Source organism: Phoenix dactylifera, chromosome 13 (genome assembly GCF_051530095.1).
Source record: "Phoenix dactylifera cultivar Ajwa chromosome 13, Ajwa_hap1_PhDact_Kaust_v1.1, whole genome shotgun sequence".
NCBI lineage: Eukaryota > Viridiplantae > Streptophyta > Magnoliopsida > Arecales > Arecaceae > Phoenix > Phoenix dactylifera.
The window spans coordinates 5,745,107-5,769,364 of record NC_143202.1 but is presented as its reverse complement, the minus strand read 5'-3'; the positions used below and the strand labels follow the sequence as shown (position 1 = coordinate 5,769,364).

General features: G+C 38.8%; 1 protein-coding gene across 6 annotated transcripts in view; it reads left to right on the top strand.

Annotated features, from left to right (window-relative positions):
- Positions 1 to 24,258, top strand: part of LOC103697102 (uncharacterized) — a 67,878-nt gene that overhangs the window by 32,264 nt on the left and 11,356 nt on the right. For 2 of the 6 annotated variants that reach the window (XM_039118837.3, XM_088710033.2), the window contains exons 7-8: positions 11,711 to 11,766; positions 19,145 to 19,210. In XM_039118837.3, coding sequence (XP_038974765.3) covers positions 11,711 to 11,766; positions 19,145 to 19,210 — 122 coding nt within the window. Of the gene's footprint in view, positions 1 to 11,710; positions 11,767 to 19,144; positions 19,211 to 19,343; positions 20,317 to 24,258 lie in introns of those variants that run through there. The other 4 variants (XM_088710031.2, XM_088710032.2, XM_039118838.3 and 1 more) reach the window with 4 other exon arrangements.

Here is a 24,258-nt window from a genome sequence, read left to right as displayed (position 1 = left end):
GCCTTTGATTGGTCAATTAGAAAATTTAAATTTTGAATTGAGTCCACATGTAATTAGGAGTCTAATTTAAAATTCTGTGTAATCCTTATCCTTATCCTTTGCCAACCTTTCTTTCTATATAAAGGAGGGTATGATGAATGAAGTTAGTTTTGGATTTCGAAATTCCCTTTGTTTACGTGAAGAGGAGCTAGTCCCTTGCTTGGTGCGATGCCAAGATGCTGGAGGAAGAGGTGGGACGCCTCCCATCACGCCTTCCAATTCTGAATTAGTTTGGATGAGACTTCCAGCTAATTCATCCTTATCCATTCTCTCTCTCCCTTGTTTCACGCCTTGTTTCCTTAGGTGCGCCTCCTTGCGTGCTACATCAGCCTCCCCAGCCGTATTCCTCATGCCACAACCCCTTCCCACGTCCTCCCTTGAGTCCTAATTCCAATAGGACTCTAATAACCCAAGCCGGCCAACCCATTAGGTGCAAACCAATTTCAGCCGCCCACTCAATTGGGTGCCCAATTCTAGTCACTTGGTTGATTCCCACGAACCCAATCTCACCCATCCAGCAACCCATCTTCTTCCTCCTTCCTTCCACCACAAAGAACCCTAGCCTCCATTGCCATTGCTTTGAAAAAAAAAAAGAAAAAGAGAAGAAAGATTCAGCCATCCTCAAAGAAAAAAAATCTGCAGCCCACCCTGATTGCGTCAATTGGTATCAGAACGAATCCTTGTCGCCATGAGTACCAGAAGTGGTCGCCCCTACAACAATGAACGACAACGTGCTGAGATGATGGACGAACTCATCCGGCAAGTGGCGGCCTTGAATCAGAAGGTGGAAGTAGTTTGGGATCGTCTCTTCCTCGAGCCAAACAATCTTGAAGATGAACATGCTGTCCCCGCGCAACCTGAAAATTCAGAAGTGCCATTTGGAGAAGACCCCGACGTTGAAGCATTCTCCCCTGGGGGTCTATCACCCCAAAGGCCACCTAGGGATCAGCGGATGCCCCCTCCAAACATTCCTCGTATGGGGAATAATTTCAGGAACCCCTATATTCATCAAAATCAGCGGGAGCACAATGATCTCGACGATGTCATGAAGCGGGTTCGTGTAGAAGTTGCTGATTACAGCGGAAGCATGGACCCAACCTACTTTCAGGATTGGTTGATGTCTCTTGAAGACTACTTCGAATGGTTCAGCATACCCAATGAAACCAAGGTGCGATTTGTGAAGATGAAGCTCAAGGGCCAAGCACGCATATGGTGGCATAGCGTTGAAGAGAAGCTTCATCGACTCCGACAGCCCCTATCAATGATTGGGAGGAGATGAAACTTCGTTTGAAGGAAAAGTTTCTTCCCCTTGATTATGAGGAGACACTTTTCGAAGAACTTCTGAAACTTCGTCAAGGAAGCTCTTCCGTAGAGGAGTATACAGCCCAATTCCATGAGTTGATGATCCGCAGCAACCTCACGGAGACGGATCGACAGTTCCTAACTCGGTACCGATCCGGGCTGAGGGATGACATCAAGAGGGAGCTAATGACGACACGCATCTTCAGCCTAAAGGAGGCATACCAACTCGCCATTCGAGTTATCGCAGCTACGACAAAGATGCCTGCGCAAGCACCGGTTGCACGACGATTTTCCGAGCGCAGCACCAACCGCGGAGTTCCATTTCCTCGAGGTAACGCTCCTGTTTTCAGATCTGAAACCTCTGTAAATAGAAGCACATATCAGGAAAGGGGTGCTCCAAGGGCTAATGAAAAGGGTAAAGGTTTTATGCCACAATCCACACCGCAAGGGAAGAATCCTGTTGAATGCTACAAGTGCGGCGGGCGAGGCCATTTCGCCGTTGTTTGTCCTACCCGAGATCAACGATTTGCATTGGTATGTGAAGAGGATGAGATCATAGGACCCTCTGAAGTCACTCCTCCCTCTCAGCCCGCTGATGAAGAGGGAAATGAAGGAAACGAAGAACATGATGAAGAAGCCCCTGCGGTGGAGCTAGAGCTTCAATCTACCTGTGTGCGTCGTGCGGCGGGTTTTTACGAGTTGTAAGCAGGAGGAGAATGTGGAGGAAGATTGGAGGCACACCAATATCTTCCACACTTGCGTCGAGCATGCCAACAAGTCTCTAAACCTCATCATTGACAATGAAAGCTGCATGAACATCATTTCTGAAGAAGTGCTGAAAAAGCTGAATCTGAAACTGGTACCGCATCCAAAGCCGTATCGGGTAAGTTGGATCGAAGACTCTTCCATCCCTGTTAAACAAAGATGCTTAATCAGTTTTTCACTTGGTAAGGACTTTCGAGATGAAGTATGGTGCGATGTTCTGCCCATGAAGGCGTGCCATCTTCTTCTAGGAAGACCTTGGTTGTATGATCATAGTGTCGAGTATGACGGTCGATCCAATTGTTATTCTCTATATTATGCCAACAAAAGAGTTGTGTTAAAGCCCCTTCGGATCACTGATTTTACCTCTAAAATTCTGATAATCCGGCGGGTTTTAACCATGAGAAAGTTTGAAGCTTGTAGCCGAGAGATTGGAGTCATGTATTCACTAGTGTCTAGGAAAGTTGGTGCTGAAATTTCAGAAGTTGTTCCTCCTGATTTCAAGTCCATATTGGATGATTCCTCTAATGTAACCCCTGAGAGTCTCCCCAAGGACCAAGGTCCGCCGTACCGGTACCGGTCGGCGTACCGGTGGCCGGCCGGACCGGTACGGTACCGGTCCGGTCCGGTACGTACCGGTCCCGTACCGGCCGGTACGCGGTGGTTTCAAAAACCACAGCGTGCGGCGCTGTGGTTCTAAAAAAAAAAAAATCGTACCGGTGCGAACCGGCCGGTTCGCACCGGTACGAGGCCGGTACCGGCTCCGAACCGGCCGGTACGGGCCCGAACCGGCCGGTTCGGATAAAAAATCGGGAAATACCGGTTTTTTATCCGTTCCGGTACCGGTCTACGGCCGGACCGGTACGTACCGGCCCGTACCGGCCGGTACGGGCCGGTACGGCATTCCATGCCAAGGACCTTCCACTGATGAGAGACAACCAGCACACCATAGGTTTGGTGCCCAAATCAAGCTTGCCGAACCTTTCTGCACGCTGGTTGAACCCGAAAGAACACGAGGAGCCTCGTCGCCAAATCCTGAAGCATGGGCCACATGCAGAAGATTTTATTGCTGATGCTCTCCGTCAAAATTCACATGTTCTAACTCTTTTGAATGTTAATGGGGTTTGCCAATCTAAAAATTTTGTACCCCTCTGAAGTATATTTTCAGCCCATATATGCAGAAGTTTCAGCAGTGGATCAGTGGCAGCATTCAAAATTTTCTGCCCATGATTGCTTTCTTTTATGTGTCTCGGAGATCTCACTTTGTGATCATATTGTTCGAGAAGTCCATGGCGGAGGCCTTGGTAGTCACTTTGGCTATGTCAAGATAGTCACCATGGTGGAGGATAGGTTCTATCTGCTAACCCTGCGCAAGGAAGGAGACTTTGTGTTAATGCAGTTGAGTACTGAACGCCGAAATTTTTGGAAGCTTCAACCTTGCCAAGTCGAATTCTTCAAGGTGCTGAAGTGGATGGGACCCAAGACCTTTGTGCTCAAGTTATCAGATGATTTGCAGGTTAGCCCCATCTTTTATGTTGAAGAGTTGCAGCCCTACGATGGTCACTATGTTGAAGAGTTGCAGCCCTATGATGGTCGCTATGTTAAAGATGAAGACATCCCACCTGTATCATCATCACTTCTTCGACGATCAGCCCCGACGGACACCATTGAGGAAATCCTAGTTGATCAGATCATGCCTACATGCCGACGAGGATACCAGAAGTTTTTTATTGGAGGACCGACTAATTTTAGATTGCACATGATTAAAGACGGAGGGAGTCCAACAGCTGAACCTGAACTTCTACGAGCTCTATCAAATGCAAAATTCGATGGAGTCGAGTTTTTTTTCCAGAAGGGGGGAATTGATGCAGGAGCATCCTCCTTGGGCATGGAGTATTGGGTCTAGTCCCTTGGGCATGGAGATTGAGTTCCCTTCTTGGGTGTGCACCAAGTTTCATGGGGTTCAAGGAGTTCCAATATCAATCATGTTGAGCCCAATTGAATCATGGGGAGAGCGTGGAGATGAAGCCCAACCATGAAGCACCACCCTCATTCTAATGGCGTGGGACATTGGGTGAAGGAGTGGAAAGAATTTTAGTCCAAGCAAAGTTGAGTCCAAGCTGAAATTAGATTGAGTCCATGCAATAAGTGATTTGATTCACAATGGGTTAGCCTCTTCAATATCAATTAGATTGAGTCCAAGGCATGAATGGGTCCATGGCTAATTAGAAGTGGTCACATGTCAAAATAAAGAGAAGTTCAACCATGAAGACCTCTCACATGTGGAAGAAATTCAGAGTTCAGATCCAGTTGAAATCCGTGACAGATTGAACACCATATGGTATTTTGAAGATTTCGGGAGCTACAGAAGTCTGATTAAGTTGATTCAAATTTTGTTGGAAAGTAGACATCTGTAGCTTTCCAATGACTATAAGAACATGAAATTTGGAGATCAGATGACATTTAAGGAGTCTCCTGAACTTCATGCTGATGTTGGTACCCGAGAAGGAGTTCCACCTAGATAAATATTCATGGCATGCGGCTGAATTCCTTTTGATGGGTTTCAATCCACATGCCATAGATATGGATCTTAGGTGTCTAGGCTTAGGTGTCAAGGCCTTTGATTGGTCAATTAGAAAATTTAAATTTTGAATTGAGTCCACATGTAATTAGGAGTCTAATTTAAAATTTTGTGTAGTCCTTATCCTTATCCTTTGCCAACCTTTCTTTCTATATAAAGGAGGGTATGATGAATAAAATTAGTTTTGGATTTCGAAATTCCCTTTGTTTACGTGAAGAGGAGCTAGTCCCTTGCTTGGTGCGATGCCAAGATGCTGGAGGAAGAGGTGGGACGCCTCCCGTCACGCCTTCCAATTTTCAATTAGTTTGGATGAGACTTCCAACTAATTCATCCTTATCCATTCTCTCTCTCCCTTGTTTCACGCCTTGTTTCCTTAGGTGCGCCTCCTTGCATGCCACATCAGCCTCCCCAGCCGTATTCTTCATGCCACAACCCCTTCCCACGTCCTCCCTTGAGTCCTAATTCCAATAGGACTCTAATAACCCAAGCCGGCCAACCCATTAGGTGCAAACCAATTTCAGCCGCCCACTCAATTGGGTGCCCAATTCTAGTCACTTGGTTGATTCCCATGAACCCAATCTCACCCATCCAGCAACCCATCTTCTTCCTCCTTCCTTCCACCATAAAGAACCCTAGCCTCCATTGCCATTGTTTTGAAAAAAAAAAAAAAAAAGAGAAAAAAGATTCAGCCATCCTCAAAGAAGAAAAAAAATCTGCAGCCCACCCTGATTGCGTCACATGCTGAAAATATATAGATATGCGGAAGCAATTTCACAAACTACCTAGTCAAATTTTCCAAATCCAATTTATAAGAATATCAAAATACATAATATATTTTAAAATAATCATGACTGTAATAATAACTTGCTTATCCATATTATCATATATAGGCAGAGATCATAAAACTAATTTAATAAACTAATGGGAATTTTCATGAGATCATTTCTGCTAACAAATTTTGAACGAAAAATTCTATAAAGTGTTAAGTTACTTACCTTTGCTCAATTCAAATTCTTATTTCAATCAAGTAGGTCAGATGCACCTATTCAAGATCACTGAAATTCAACATATTAGGAGCCAAACAAAATAATAAAACTCTAAAGAATATAGATAGATCCAATTGAGATATTGTTGCAGATATGGCTTCATGCCAAAACTAGGATGGAAAGAGGATAGTGCTGGCTAGCTAATGGTGCTCAACATCCGGGCTGGTCCAATCAAGATAACTACATTAGATCAGACAAGTAAGGCTAAGATACATATGGCTCAATAACGATCTAGTATAACTAAACCTAATGGCGTCCAATAAAGACTAAGCTTGTGGCCAAGGTTTGGGACTTCTTTGCCAAGATCAATGCAGGTTGCAAGAGAGACTCTTTGGCGTCACTTGGCAACTATATAGAGAAAGGAGGTCTAAGAAGAGAGAATGAGAGATAAAAAAGAGAGAACAAAGGCTAGAGATTAGCCAATGGATAGGGATTAACCTAAAACAAGGAATCGAGGCTTCAATTGAGCTTGGTTCGCTTGCCAATAGCTGAGGTCCCATTCAAGCAGTTATGGCAAGTTGCTAGGTGCTCAACTAGATCTCCGATAAAGGACTTGCCATCAATCATAAATTCATAATAAAAAAAAACATGAAATATGGGAGAAGAAATGAAAACATGGGAGGTAGATTACCATTCAAAGTCTCGCAATCTTGCAATGAGATCCTAGCCGACGATGGCATCCTGATGAAGGGTAAGGTCGGGGAAGACAGTGGCCCCACACCTCGGCTCTGTTGAGGCGTCGAGGTGGGCGACATGGAGAGGAGACTCAATGGTAGTGCAAGGGCAATTTTTTTTGGAAGAGAAGAGAGACACTCCATGGCGATGGGAGAGGAGGGGACGGTTTATAGGTGGAGGTTAGGGTTTCCTAGTCTCCGACAAAGTTAGAGAGGAGCTAGAGTTGGTCTCCTGTTCTGACTCGAACAGGGAAGCTTCGTTCCTGTTTCTCTCTTTTTTTTTGTATTTGGGTTGTTCTTAGAGTCAGGCCAGTTAATGGTATCAAGCCGGCTAAAGGGCTGAGCCTCACATTCTTTCCCCCATAAAATAATTTCGTCCTCAAAATTAATTTACTGAAGGCTCAAACTCTGAAGTATACAACCCTTATGTCATCCTCGAGCTCCCAAATAGTCTCTGCTCAAAGTACTTGCTTCACAAGATCTTGACATAAAAAATTATGTGGCATTTCAAAACTAGATCGTTTCCATTCACAATATATATCGAATTCTCTTAATCTCTTTCAAAAGAATGCCAACCTCCTAACCTTGGATTAAAATACTGTAATTCTTTGCATACAAAATTAATTGCTCTTGATTAATTCCAGACAAAAATCATAAATAGCTTAATCCACTCTTAACAAAAATAGAAGGCTTGAGCATTAGACATTGTTCATGATCTACAGCCTTCTTTCTTCTCTTAACTTCTCCTATGATTTAAACAATCAAACTTTTATCCTAGAAAAATCTTAAGCTCCTTCAAACAGATAGAATAACAATGTCAGAGCTAGAAGGAGATTTATGCCAAAACATCCTAGGTCCAAGACCAACCAAAGAACCATCAATCAGTTAACCCTAAATTTGAGATGCCCAAAGTTCTCCCTAGCATTGTCTACAATAGGACAACCTACTAGTGAAAATTGCATGGCTACATCCAGATTAGCTAAAGAATCAAGAACATTCTACTTCCATTTATCACTAAAATCCTACATTACTGGATAAAAGAGTCAACTCTTCCATCATGGTATCTTTTGGATCCATGAATTTATGTTTCTAACTAGTTTCAAAATAACTCAAACCATTACACTTCTGCTGCGCAGTCTGATCTAAATTTACTGAGTTCTCTAGGTTCACTAAATGATTTCTGACCAAAATACTGCTTTGCGCTGGAACTACAAAGATCCAAAATTTCAAATTTTCAAGTAAAACTAGAGCAAAACCTTTGAGCCACTTTGTCCTTACTATGCCTCGAGCATACCACATCAAGATTAAACCTTAAGCTACTTTCCATAGTTGAAGCCATTGCATAAGCTTCACCATCCGTCCAAGACAATAGCTTTAGACCAGTTTCAGTTACGTTGACTTCCTTGATAATTCAATTAGACAATTCTAGATCCACTTTCCTCTTAGAAGATTAACTCCAAACTCTAACAAATTAGAAGACTCCAAGTCAATATGAGTTGAGTCAACTCGATTATTTCTCATATAGAGCTTCCTTCATCATGATCCCTAGCATCTATCAAAACCCTACCTAAAATCTTATTCCTTCTATGTTGAACTCATATAAGTCTCCAAAAATCAATTCCTTCATTCAATTCAACAATAGTAGCAAGATACCCTAGATCTGCTCATAAACCAAGACATTGACTTGAAGTTTAATGCACCCAATAGTCTCCAACAAATACAAGGATGATAAAGTAATCTGATCCAAAGATAGTAATTTAAATTATCAAAGATTTCACCAAGATGTATATCCCATGTCCTGTAATTGATCGATGGAACCAAATATATTTTTCTTCTATATGCCAATTTAATACATAATCTACATATAGGTGCAGCCTTAGAGAATATTCCACTCTGATACTCTGAAACTCTTTCTTAACTCAACCCCACTTATTGAAATGAGAGATAGAAATCCTCTAGCCTATCTGTACTCATCGTATGCCAAACCGTATGCATAAAGTTTATCACAATACCTAGCGATCTTAAATCTAAGCTCTAAATCCATTTCCTCTACTTCTATCATATCCTTAGTGATTATAAACCTAAGCTCTGATATCGCTTAATTTGTCATCCCTCGAACTCAAACCATAACAAACGCCGCATGCCTACAAAGCAAACCATACAACTATGCAAGACTACTGATCCAGTCATTTTAAATTTAGAGCAATAATATTTTTGTTTGCAATTTTCAAAAAATAGTTTAATAAAGATTCTATCAAATCATTCTTATAAACAAATATTCCAAAATAATAAGAGTCATATTGTTCCAATTTCCAACCAATTATTATCATTTAAACCAAATAAAGTCTAAAGAAAACTAAACTAAACTAAACTAAACAAAACCAAACTAAGAAGCCCAAATAATAACGAATATCTTTAGGAGATCTAGCGCACTTCCTCATGTCCCGAGCAATTGATGATTTAGGATCTAGAAAATAGAAAAGGAAAGAATAATTAGCGACACTAGCCTAGTAAGCAACGTAACACATCAAAGTGGGGTCTAAGCATACCAAACAAATAAATAATCAAACGACATAAAACTGACAGGGAAGAAATCAAACCTTGAATAATATATATATTTCCTTTCAAAATTTATTCTTTATAAATTGATATTAGGCCCAATTTCTGGCTATGGCCATGTAAACTAGTGGCATGGGTCAAATAACAGATACAGGGTGTGTCAGATAACATATTACAATACTGCTATTCTAATTACTGACGGCTTGATTTTGAAACTAGTTTTTCAGATTACAAATCAACAGGACCAACATATAATCTCTTTTGGCGGGGCTAGATCATAGCCTTGCTGAGAATATATAAAAAAGCAATTTCACAAACTACCCAGTCAAATTTTTCAAACCCAATTTATAAGAATATCAAAACACATAATATATTTTAAAATAATCATGACCGTATAATAACATACTTGATTCATTATCAAAGGCAGAGATCATAAAAGAAATTTAATAAACTAATAGTAATTTTCATGAGATCATTTCTTTTAAGAAATTTTGAATCAAAAACACTATGAAGTGTTGGGTTACTTAAGTCTTCTCGATTTGAATTCTCACTTCAATCAAGCAGGTCAGATACACCTATTCAGTGTCATTGAAATTCCAGATATTAGAAGCCTAACGAAATGAGAAATCCTGAAGAATCTAGATAGATCCAATTGAGGTATTGGTGGGGATATAGCTTCATGCCAAAACTAGGATGGAAAGAGGACAGAGCTAGCTAGGGGGTGGTGCTCAACATCCCGGCTGGTCAAATCAAGATAACTAAGTCAGATCCAACTGGTCGGGCGGAGATACATACAGCTTAATAATGATCGAGGGTAACTGAACCTAGTGTGTTTGATAAGGACCAAGGTGGAGGCCAACATGTTGTCGGCTAAGGTTTAGGACTCTTTTACTAAGATCAATGCAGGTTGCAAGAGAAAGACTCTTTAGGGTCACCTGCCAACTAATTAGAGAAAGGAGGTCTAAGAAGAGTGAGAAAGAATGAGAGATAAAGTAAGAGAGAAAAATGGCTAGAGAAAAGTGTTTCAGTTGCTTGACGATGGTGCTGAAGGCTTGGGTCAGGGACCATCGTGGATGGCGGAATCAAGCTGGTGGCCGGCAATAGAATTTTGAATAAAGAGGGGCGAAACAGGGGTTTAGTGTAACAACCATGGACCTCACCCAAAATGGCTAGCTGGAAGGTATTATTTGGGTTTCTTGATTTTGTATAAGTACCCAAGATATATCTAGTGGATAACCAATGTGGGACTAACACACGCTCGAACAGGTACTCACATGCTCCCCCTATTCAAGTCCTGACGTCCTTGTCAGGCTAAGGGTTCAAATCCATTCAAATCTAATCACAAATACTATGATCGGCCTATGGTCAGCACCAATGGATCCGTGATGCAGCGTCTCCTAGTCCACATAGGTTATGGGTGGGTCCGTTCTGATACCATTTGTCACATTCTCACCCAGAATGGCTAGCCGGAAGGTATTATTTGGATTTTTTGATCTTGTCTAAGTACCCAAGATCTATCCAGCAGATAACCGATGTGGGACTAAACAGACGCTCGCACAGGTCCTCACATTCAATGGGTTCTTTGGGTTGCTTTGCCAATTGTTTTATCATCATACCACACCACGTATTGAAGTTTCAGTAGTATAACCAATGTCTCTTGCGTTCATTCTAATAACTTGATGACCAAACAATAACAATATACAGGAATTACTCTTTGGTGCTTGTCTTTCCACTATACTTGCTTCATTGCTTCAGGATCATATCCATGTCATTTTAATCTACTTTGACTTTCTACAAGTTTGTCTCGTTATCTTGCAACTTTGCATGGTTGATCTGCACCTCAATCAGTTAAATCAGCTAGCAAGCCTAGTTGCAGTTGTCTAAATCAGCTAACTCACCTAATAACTTTCTTGCTCTAGTGGCCTTCATATCTTGCAAAACTATGGTGTTGTTATGTCCATTTTAGACTCACTTTATCATTCTTTCAGTTTCATGATTATCCTTCAGGGGCACACTGCTGATCATGATCTGCACTACCAGAAATACCTGGAAACTTAGAATCACATAACTCAATGGTCTGTCACCTACGATGAAGCGGTTAAAAAATGGAGGGTACAAGTTGTATTAGTTTGCTAATATACATGATTGAACATGTAAATTGAATATCCAGTGTGATCTTGATCTATGTTATGGTTTAGACTTTAGAGTTTGGTAGGTTTTGATGTTGCGTTCATAGAAAAATATCATATCATGCAGTCAAACCTATCGATATTTGCACCTGCTTCACGCATAAGTAGAGGACTCCAAAACATATAATTTGAGTGGCTCATCATCAATCTATGAGTTGTTAAATAATACAGATGCTACATTTATTTTTCCGTAAGTATACTACATAAAAAATGAATTCATATATTGTAGATTTTTTGAGTCAAACAAGACATAAGTACCTTGAATGATTGAACTGCAATTTTCTGGACAAATGTATTTGCAATAAAATTTTTCTTTACTAAATCTACTTTCTCATGGTATATTGCATATCTCCTGCACATTTTCCCTCTCAAAACATGAAAGTTGGATGCTATCAGTAACTTCCCTGAAAAAAGACCTACATGTGTTATTATGTGAATGCAAAAACAATTTTCCCTCGTTACATCTGTTCATGATTATTAAGGATATAAACAAATTAAAACTAGATTGTTGCTCATAGAGACTGCTGAGTAATTTGTATGGAAATATTTGTAATGCAGTTGAACGGTTTTCTCTTGGAATACGGAATCCCATGGCATTTCTAGCAGGAGCATGGGTCAGTGCTTCCTTCTTCATGCATAAGTAGTGATAAATTTAATTTATTTATGGTAGATTTTAGTGATGAATGTGCAATTTAGTTGACATTCTGTCATATCATTTGGTCCCCTAAGTCCTAACCATATATGGATGCTTGAGAACATAAGTTGTTCTTCATGAGATAAATTGATTTGCAGGATGCCATCTTGAGAATCCTAAGTTATTAATCAGTTCATTCCAGAAACATGCCAGATGGGGTTTTTGACAATGTATACTTCCCTATCAAATATTGTGTTTTGGTTGTATTTTTATTTCTTGAATCACATGATTTCTACTTAATGATAAGTATGTATCTGATATGGTGTTTCATTATAAATATCCCTAGAATATACATCATGATGCAATAGTTAATTGATCTAGTATATGAGAGCTTTTGTCTCTAAATTCTAAATAACTTCTTTTATTAAGTCAAAAGGGATGTTAAAGAACGGAAGTTTACAGATTTGAAGCTTCTTTTTATACTATCCCATTATATCATCTTCTAGATGACATATTAAGTCAAAAGGGAGGTCATATAAATTAGAAAAAGATGACACATGACCATTAGTGGATATCAAGGAGGTAATCTTGGCTTACAGTTCCGCTGATATTTTATGCTCCTTTCAGTTAAATGCAACTTTAAAACTCCTCCAAAGACGTCAAGCATTTTTATAACCTGAACATCTTTTATGTAACAACTGAGGATGTTTCCATAGACTTATGTATCCAACTAACTCAAGGTCCGCCAAACTGGAATCGAGACTCATACCAGTCGGTGCCCGGTACGGTTCGACCAGTACGATTTGGTTCCGGTTCGGGCCGAACCGAACTGAACCGATCCGGTAGGGCGTGCCGGTTAATGGACCGTCAAGCCCTAATTTTTTTTAAGTTCTCACTCTTGTCGAACTTTTTCTTTGAATTTAAGTCTAATTTGATTTTTTTTTGATATTTTTTTAAGTTTCTATGATCTCGGTTTAACCTAGATAATGCATTTTATTATTTTAAAATAATATAAATCATAAAATGAACAACATAAAATATATTCAAATTAAGATACAATCAATTACATATTTTTAAAGTCCAACATACATACTGATATCTAAAATCGGATTGAGTGACGATGCCTTTCGTAGATATTCGGATCATCAGCATAATCAGAAGAACATCAACCCACCTCTCTAACCAAGTGGCATTATAGTCTTGTATGTTAATTCCACAAGAAATGCGCGTCGAGTTTTAAGCACTCTCGGATCTCGCGTTGAAGCTCTTGCTCTGCAAAGTGTCCTCTGGTTGATAATACAGCTATGAAAGGGCCATCCGAATATACCGGTAGCAAAATCTAACCCGTGAGATGCTCCGAGCTGCGTAGGATAATAGCTACCGGAAGATGCCTCAGATGCATCATATCGATAATCTATCCATATGAGTCATTAGCTGCATGTGGCTTGGATAATAGGATGCAGTATATGACTCGAAATCTGATACGTCTATGGATTCTACTCCACATGCGAGATCATCTACAACTGCATCGTGTCTTCTTGAATGACCTCGAGGAGCTTGTATCCTATATGCAATCGTATCGTCATGGGCTCTACCAAATCGTCCATCGTGGTCCTTATTTTGTGTAGCATGTGTAAACTGAAACTCACCAATGTATCGATGACCACCTTGCGGCTGTGTTTCATGAACAGTGGTCTTCTATCCTCCATTCTCTTTATGGACAGCAGATCCATAACCACTAGAACTGTCATCGCTACTGCTCCAGGACTGCTTGACACTCCATTGGGGCTACAGGTGCCTTTTGTTTTTTTTTGGTGTGTTGGGCAGCTTCCTTCTTACCCTTCATGCCTCTCTCTGCCTGGCTATATCATCCTCCTGACCAAGTTGACCGAGTAGCGTAGTGGCCTCGTTCAACCATCTCTCGATTATATGTCTGAGAGAATGTCTCGGATAAGAAGTTATGTGGTGATTGGCTTCTCTATGGCTGGGCTGATCAGTTGTAGAAATGCATGAAATATTGTGCTCAGCCCATTATCCTGCATCGACCCTAGCCTTGCTGGCTATGAAGCTGGCCGGTCGTGGAGGCAATCCTACCTTATCAAGCTTCAGCTCTTGCTGCTGGCCAACAAGCCATCCGATCATAGGATCATCTTCATCAACGAAAGCACTATGGATCAAATTTGTATACTTAAGCTCCACTTTCTTCCGAATGCACTTCAGCCTCATTCAGATTTTAGTGAACATATGCAAAGACGTTGAGGCGCTTTTATGTCAAACGGTTCCTCTGCTTATTGTGGATGAGGGCGAAGGTGTACCAGTTGTGCTCACAACCACTTGAGGAGACTGTTTAGAAGAGAATCCGGATAGCTATCCACTTAAGATTTTTTCGCGGACAGCCCAAAATAAATCCACCATTCAGCTGCAAAAGCATTTAAGAAAAATAGATATAAGATAGTACCATATTAGTAACCTTCTAACTCCAAACAAATGTCCTCCTGATGTGTAATATACCTGGATTTATACTTGTCTTACTTACGACAGTTGCCCGCACTCTAAAGCTGTCACCGTCCTTTTTAAATAATTTGGTCTGTGAAAAAGAACAGTATTGTACTATGTTAGCAATAGAAGATTCAGTTAATTTATACATGTCAATTGAGTTACCACTTCTAGACATAGGGCTGCAACTTTTGGATCAAGCTCCATCTTGTAAATAACATTACGCAGAGTGGCCAGAACTTTGTCATCCATACCAATTTCAGTTATGCTGTACTGAAATCGAGGTTTCGGATAGTATACTGCACATAGAGGAGACCATCTTAGTAAAACTATACAAGTACAAGAGCAAGTATAGGAGCAATCTAATTTTCAATGTTCTTGCTTACCTGCGAGATATAAGTTCCTACCCATTTGGTAGTCCCACCATCGCTCAATGATGCCGATGTACTCTTGGGCATGGGCTGGATCTACCTTCATGATTTGAGCCTTTGCCCTCTCCATCATGCAATACAAGAAGCCCATCTAGGGGCATCTCTCGCTATCCATGGCCCAAAGCACTTCATAGAATGGTCTGATTGCCTTCACTACTGCAGTGGCCTACTGCCAGAATATCTACCTCATCACTAAGTTTTCGACACTACTCCCTTCAGTGTCGTGCTGGGCATATCTACTTTTCTGCCACTCGATATTGACAAACATATGACGTAAAACTGCTTTCTTCTCAAGAGAGTTATCAAGTACAACGTAGTTGGTAGCCAACCGTGTGATTCCTGGTCTCAAAATATCTCCTCTTGCATACCTTCTCATCAGTGAAAGGAATCAAGTATGGTTATAAATATCCTTGGTGATGGTTTGGGTGTCTCCATTGTTCGCTGCATCCTACAAATCTTTGCAATGTCCATCAACATGAGGTCGATGTAATGTGTAGCACATTGGGTCCAGAAAATATATGGCCACCACTCCATCAAGACCTCCTCGACGGTCTTATATTATGGCCCACTATTAGTGATGACCTGTACGACATTCTCCTCTCCTATCTAATCAATTACCTTCTCTATAAGTTTGAGGATGTACACGACGTCGTGTACCTAATTAGAAGCATTAATCGACTTGTGGAAGAAAGTCTTGGTATAATAGTATGTTAGAAAGTTGATGCTCCGTCTTGTAGGACTAGTCCAACCATCACACATCATGGTCAACCCATATGTGGGCCACTTGATCATGTAGGAGGCAATCCATTTGTCTAGCTCCTCCTTATTACTGTCAAGAAGCTCACCGTATGTGTCCTTCGAGCTTCGAGCATCTATACCGGGACCGGCAGCTTGTATAACAGAAATGGCAGATCTGTATTACGTATTATCTGTCTGTCATATTCGCCAGGATGTCGCTAAAGTGGAATTAGGATCTAATCACCACTTATCCTTCTTTGGCATTGAGTCAACCCTCTGCTGCCTCGAATCTCTGCTGGAGAAGGCATTTGGATCTAAATCATGGATTGCTGCTCCTGGTGGAATTTCTCTGATGACTTCTTTCAATGCTTCTCTAAATATTCAAGCTTCTAAGGCTTCCCAAAAAACCAACTTAAATTGCTCCAAAATACACAAGCACTAGTAACCTGCTCAATTATTTTGTAATCATTAAAATCATTCTTTTAGGTCATTTTTGATGACGACAAAACATTAGGTATAAGTAATGTAAAGCGAAGTGTGTTTTTCAAAACATAGTCTACTGTCATGCAAAATATCAAAGTAGAATAATGCCTATGTGATATGCCATTTTTAACAAGCATCAGAATATTTCGAAGTAGGGTATATATTACACTAGAACATTGTATAAACATCTAATCATTGTGTCGGGCATGCTAATCATTCGATAGTGTCTCAAACCAATGTATCATAGCATTATTACAGATCATTAGAAGATCATTTAAATACACAACAGAGCATCTAAATATTGAAAATGGTGCATGCAAGACATAACATAGCATTAGAGCAAATAGTATGAGCCTCTAATCTTTTCTCACTGTCTCTAATCATTTTACATAATATTAGATGAATGGTGTTAGTAAGGTTCATCGTCTCGGTACCGGACCCCGTACCGGTGCCATACTAGTATAATGTCGATATAGTATGGTACAAAATATTTTTGGCATATCGAGTATCGGTACGCCATCCATACCAGGTATCGGTATCGAATCGGTACGATACGTCTCGTATCTCTCGGTTCGGGCTAGTACGGCGTACCTTGGGTGCTAGTATTAGAATATAAATCATATACTCTCCCTTTTCGTGACAATAGTAGGAATATAAAATAGTATCAGAGCATGTAATAATACAAATGTGTTGTAGCATCAGAGCATTATCATTCCTGTACAATAATATCAGAGCATATGAATTTATTCAGGATATGCATGCATACATGACACATTAGTCAATGGTATCGAAGCAAACATGCATGCTAGTCAATAGTATTAATCCATAGTATCAAAGAAACAAATAGTATCAAATCAAAAAAATGCATGCACATCAGTCAAAACATTTGTATCACCTCATGCATTTATGCACATTAGTCAAATGCATGTATACTTGTACTACATTTACATATATACTCTCTCTTTTTGGCATCATTAATCAAGGAAAGCCATACATAGCATGAAAGAGCGGACATGAAATAAGATGGAAAAAAGATAGTGCATAATACATGAAGTCATCCATAATACGTATCATCCATAGGGTCATCTCTCATCCATAATACATATCTGAAACATGATACCAAAACAAAGTCATCCAAATAAAACACATGCTGAAGATACATATAGAATCAGAAGAAGCTCTAATCCTTTTTAGATAAAGAAGAAATCTCCTAATGAGCAAACGGTCTAGACGAAATATCGGCTCCCCAGCTTCTAGTCCTGCTAGAAGGCCCAACACTTGGCCGAAGGGATGAGAGGTCCAGACGATGATGACTGGAAGAAACGATAAGTAGTATAACTAGGCTGACTAGGAGGCCTACTGGTGGTAGTAGACATCCTAGGTGCTACAAAGCTATGGCATAAGTAATAGGGCATCAAGCTGTCAAATCAATTTGTCCATGGATTGAAGAAGAGAAGCATTGCCCGATGTGATTGTTGCTTGAGCCTCTCATCTCCTCACGCAACTGCCAAATGCCTGACTCATTCAAGCCTAGGACTCTTCCAGCTTCTACAGTCAGCTCTAACAATGGAATGCTCTCATCTTGATCAGATCGAGTTGCCGACTCTCTCCTCTCACCTCATGCTCCATATCTATAACTCTCCCACAAACTGATGACCAATGTCCGAAGATATGCAAGCTGGATACTTTGCTCGGTGAACAACTGAGTGATAGTGGAAGTATAGGCAAACAGTTATATCCAATGGAGTCATAGGGAGGAGCCATGGAAGAACCCTTTGCACTCTTCCCCGGCGTTGTAGCTCTGGCTGCTAGCAATATAGCAGCCACCTGCTCAGAGATGGTCTGGAGGTAATCATCATCCAGTCTAGGGGATGTAGGTTGTGAACTACTCTTTGACTGGTGAGTCTGTGACTCAAATTGAAAGGCATTATCAAAATCTCTCCCAAAAGATTTATTTATTTAATGAAGTACTATATTACTCCCATATTAAATTAAACTACATGTTGTTTACTAGATCTATCATTAATATCCAGGGAACGTGATCATTCATTTTTTAGGCATTTGGAATCTTCATGCATTAAAAATGATGACAATAAATTGGTTAACTATGATTGTTTCTTCAATTTGAATAATATAGCTATAAATTGCTTGTTATGCACAACAGAGTAATAGAAAGGTAAACTGGGGATTGAGAGTTTTGACATTCAGATATTCCACTTTGGTCTGGTGGACCAACTTGACATGTGCTGGTTAGTGGTTGGAGACCTGGCTATCTAGTCATAATCAAAAACAAGTTGGCAGGCAAACTATTGAAACATCATGATCATGATTGGGGGAGTTTGATCGAACCATAGAAAATTTGATTAATGCCACTTGTGACACTTTGGAATGATTAGAAAATTACAAAAATGAAACCCATATTTTTACTTCAGATACTTAATAAGGCTGTTTTGGTGAAACAGAACTAGAAATAGATCATTATAAGACTATCTTGAATTCAAACCTCCTGTTGCTCAAAGATGTCACTTTAGAAGTTGGTGGTCTCTGAGATGCTGGTGATCTTTAGCTTCCAGATTATATGTTTTTATTAGTTATTTTAATCTCTCTGCTAAAAGATAAACATATGGTGATGGCTTACAAAAGTCATATATTTGTGTAGCTAATTCTTTTCCCCCTTTATGTTGGTCATGCTACATCATCTACAGCATTGCCTATTGCAGTGGAATAAATTTTCGCTACCAGATACCTTTACCAGTAAATTAGGAAAATGATAATCTAATCCCATAGTCTGTAAAATAAAAGAATATTAAATCACCAATAGGTAAATGTAAACATACCTCTTGTTTCAGTATAAATTTTGCTTTTCAAGCTCGAATCCTAATGATCTCAAGTATTCATTTTCTTCAATATGACAAACCATATTTGTTTTATGGGAACTGAAACTATCATGTCATGTCTAGATTAACTAGGTATATATATATTATCTGGCAAAAAAAAGGGATATTTATTCTTCAGAATCTATTCTTAGACAGAAGAGCAACAACTTTATCTTGATGGTATTTGCATTCAGAGAATTGTTAGACCATCATCTTGTATTGCACCCATTTTATTCTTTTATTAAAAATAGATTCCCATCTGCTAAGCTATACATCCATTTACTTCTTAGCACTCACATCCAATTAACACTTAGGTTTGATTTACTGCATTCAGGGAATACCCTCAGAGTGCTTTTTTGCTGGAGTTTGCTGTGGTGGTTTAATTACTCTTCCGAGTCAGGTTAATCATCATTATCCTTAATTATAGATAATACTTACAGTTACTGTAAGTTTATATCATAGAAGTATACTGTGTGAATCTTGTAGATGAACTACTGTCACATCCTTTTATGGAGATAAATGCATGAATGCAGGTGTACAGCTTGTATGTGGAATCCAAATATTAGCAGCATCTGATGATTTGCCTTATCCCTAAAAGTTTTGGAAAGAGTTATCACCAATGCCAAATTCTGGCATCCAATCAGGCCCTTGAGATCTTAAGTTATTGGCCAATAATGTGTATAAACACATAGCTTTGCAACAATTAAAACATTTGATTTACTATTTGGTACTAGGAGTGATTAACTAATTAATATATTTGTAGATCTTACAAATTTTCATTGACAGATAACATGTCTAGGAACAAGGGGGTTGATAGAACAGCTACAATGTAGATAAAGGAGACCATGTATGCTATAAGGTTAGGAGAGAGAGGAACAAAATACCTACAAAAACAAGAACAGGAATTGTCAAGAGAACACAATTCATGAAGGGGAACTAGATAGAAATGATAAGGCTTGTTATGCTTTTGAATTATAGACATAAACACATGTTTGTCCATGTACATATAGCACATGTATGTTCGTGATTCAACTTTTGTGTTCTATCAAGGTTGTTGCTCTTGTTTTACCAGCCATTCCATTGTAGTGACCACCAAGGTCTGCCGAACTGGCCGGAACCACTTGATTCGGGCCATACCGAGCTGAATCGGCATAGAATCAGGTCGGTTCGATTGTGAAAAATGAGACCCACCTAGAATTGCTCCGAACCGGTCGACTAGTCATTCCTTTTTTTAAGTGACGAGAAGGCCTTCCAAAGGCTTCTTCAAGCCTTTTCAAGCCTTCCTTCACACTTTTCTCAAATCCCCCCTTGCTAAAAACATACAGATTTTGACGATTCAAGGAGGATCCTACCCAAAATAAGATACGATTGCTCTTCCCTACCTCATTTCTTTCCTTTTTTTCAATGCCGAAAAATACCAAAAAAAGTTCAAAATAAGAGGTCATGCCAATTTTTTTTATTTTGACTTAATTTCATGATATGTTCTAGATCCATAGATGATCTACATAATCACACTAAAATCTTTCATTTTCATTAAATATAAACTTTTTAAATTAAAAAATATATATTTGGATTAAAAATTAATAAATAAATAAATTTAAAAATATAACTGTAAAATTAGAAGCTTGTTTAGGCATATGCAAGCTACCTCAATCTAACTTTTGTATTCATTTATTCAAATTTTGATGCAATCACACTTATAGTGGCCTGGGCCTAAATTTAAAAGAAAATTGAGAAATAAGTAGCCTTTGACGAATGCTCTTAGGCTTCAAAAAATGTGTAGCATCCACAGTAGGATTCTACATGGATCTGAGCTCGTTAATTTTCTAAAAATATTATATTTATTTTTAATTAAAAATCATTAAAATATATAACTAGTAAAAAATATAAAAAAATAGTACTATGTATTATTATATAATTCAAAAGTATTTTTTGAATTAGAAAACATATTTTTCTTAATTTATGATAATTAAACATATTTTTAAAATTAAAAATTATTAAAAATATATAATGATTTTTAATAAGATACGATTGCTCTTCCCTACCTCATTTCTTTCCTTTTTTTCAATGCCGAAAAATACCAAAAAAAGTTCAAAATAAGAGGTCATGCCAAATTTTTTTATTTTGACTTAATTTCATGATATGTTCTAGATCCATAGATGATCTACATAATCACACTAAAATCTTTCATTTTCATTAAATATAAACTTTTTAAATTAAAAAATATATATTTGGATTAAAAATTAATAAATAAATAAATTTAAAAATATAACTGTAAAATTAGAAGCTTGTTTAGGCATATGCAAGCTACCTCAATCTAACTTTTGTATTCATTTATTCAAATTTTGATGCAATCACACTTATAGTGGCCTGGGCCTAAATTTAAAAGAAAATTGAGAAATAAGTAGCCTTTGACCAATGCTCTTAGGCTTCAAAAAATGTGTAGCATCCACAGTAGGATTCTACATGGATCTGAGCTCGTTAATTTTCTAAAAATATTATATTTATTTTTAATTAAAAATCATTAAAATATATAACTAGTAAAAAATATAAAAAAATAGTACTATGTATTATTATATAATTCAAAAGTATTTTTTGAATTAGAAAACATATTTTTCTTAATTTATGATAATTAAACATATTTTTAAAATTAAAAATTATTAAAAATATATAAATAACCAAAAATATAAAAAATTAGTACTATATATTAAATAAGTTAGAAGTATTTTTTGAAGTAGAAAAATATATTTTTTATTGTAACAAAATTTTACTATTATTAAATAATTATTAAACTGATGTATTGCATATATGCTGGTGGCTTTTGGCAAAAAGAATAAGTCCTCCAAAGAGATTTCACTAGGAGCCATCATCCATGATTTAGATTCATGTGCCTTTCTCAGCAACGCTTCGAAGCAGCAGAGGGTTGACAGTTTGACACCATGCTAAAGAATGATAAGAAGGATATGTGGCAAGCATTGCATCCTAGTTCCACTTCAGTCATATTCCAGTGAATGAGGCAGACAATACGTAATATAGGTCTATCATTTCATCCATATAGGTTGTTGGTCTCGGTGTAGTCTTCAGAATTGAAGGACATTTATGGTGAGCTTCTTAACAATAATAAGAAGCTAGAAAAGTAGATTGCCTCATACTAGAGCTAGTGGCCCATATATAGACAGATGGTGTGTATGATGGTTGGACCGGTCCTACCAAGCAGAACATCATCAACTTGACATATTGTATGAAGACTTTCTTCCAAAAGTCAGTTGATGGTTCCAATTAGGTGCACGACGTTATGACATTCTCAGATTGATGGAGGTGATTGATCAAGTAGGAGACAAGAATGTTGTGCAGACATCACTGATAATGGGTTATAATATAAGGCCATTGGAAAGATCTTGATGGAGTGGTGACCATATATTTTTTGGACCCCATGAGCTGTATATTGTATCGACCTCATATTGATGGATATTGTGAAGATTTGTAGGGTGTAGCAGATAATGGAGACAACCTAAAGCATTACTAGATATATTTATAACCACACATGGATCCTACCATTAATGAGAAGATATACAGGGGAAGAGATCTTAAAGAAAGGTGTAACATGATTTGTTACTAACTACGTTGCACTTCGTAGTCTTCTTGAGAGGAAAGTAGGCTTGCATCCAATGTTTGTCAGTGTCGAGTGATAGGAGAGCAGATTTGCGAGGGTCAGCACTGGGGGAAGCATTGTGGAGGATTTCGTGATGAGGTAGACATTCTAACAGCAGATCGAGAAGATAGCAAAGGCTATGAAGCCATTGCACAAAGTGCTTTGGGCTGTGGATAGTGAGAGGTACTCCTAGATGGGCCTCCTATATCGTATGATGGAGAGGGCAAAGGATCAAATCAGAAGGCAGATCCGAAGCATGCCCAAGACTACATCAACATCATTGAGTGGTGGTGGGACTATCAGATGGATAAGGACTTGCATCTAGCAGATAAGCAAGAACATTAAAAATTATATAGCTCCTATATTTGTACAATTTTACTGAAGCAATAACGAACTCTATCTGCAGCTTCTACCTGAACCCAAGGTTCTAGTATACCATACCTGGGATCGATATGGACGAACTTCTGGTCGCTCTGTGTTATATGATCTATGAGATGGAGCTTGATCCAAAAGTCGTGGCTCTATGTCTAGAAAAGATAAGTTAACTGAAGTGGCATGCATAAGTTAACTCATATCTTTAATGATTAACATATTATAACATTGTTTTTTTTACAGACAAAAATATTTAGAGAGGACACTGATAGTTTGGAGCCTTGGCTATTGTCATAAGAAAAGCATGAATCTGGATATATTACATATCAACGATAACTATTACCTAACATTATATAGTTACTAATATGATACTATCTTGTATGTAATATTCTACAATATTTTTGTAGCTAAATGTTGGATTCGTTTTGGTTTGTCCACGAAAAATCGTAAATGGCTAGCTATCTGGTCCTCTCCTAGATCTTCTTAAGTGGCTGTGAGTATAATTAGTCCATCTTTGCCCTCATCCATAGCAAGCAGAGGAACTATTTGACACAAAAGCATCTCAATGATCTTGTATATGTTCACTATAATCTGGGGTTCAAGCTGAAGTGCATTTAGAGAGAACTAGTGCTAAAGTACACGGATCTGATCCACAATGCTTTTGTTTACAATGAGGATGATCCTAGAATCGAATGGTTTGTGGGCCAGTAGCTAGCACCGGAGCTTAATGAGCTAGGATTGCCTCCACAACTGACCAGTTTTGTAGCTAGCAATGCTAAGATCGATACAGGGTAATGGGCAGGTCGCAACATTTTATGCATCTTTCCAACTGATCAGCCACAGCCACAGGGATTGTTAGGGAGTTGATCATCACATGACTTTTTGTCCCAGACATCCTTCTAGAGATACGATCGAGAGTTGCGTAGATGAGGTCACCATTCTATTCAGTTGACTTAGTAAGGAGGGCGACATCCATCCTCCCAGCATAGCCAGGCAGAAAAGGGCATGAAGGGAATGCAAACAACTGCTTAGTGCAGCAAAAAAAATGGAAAGGCAATTGCAACCCTAATGGAAAGGGTGGACGATAGGTAAGTTCACTCTGATTTAGAGATCAAAAAGAGTAGCGATGACATTCTTGGTGATCATGAATATAGTGGCTAAGGAGTAGATATAGGAATACCGTTAATAGGACAGTCGGAAGATGGTCTTCGATTCACTGATGAGTCACAGTTTACGTATACTACATAAGATAGGAATATGGTGCATGAGCCGGTAGAGCCCGTGAGGATACGATTAAATAATAGAAGACGAGCTCCTCAAGGTTGTTCAGGAGGATACGATGTAGCTGCAGATGACCTCGCACATGAAGTAGGACTATAGATATCAGGTTCCAAGTCGTATACTATATCCTATTACCTGTAGCC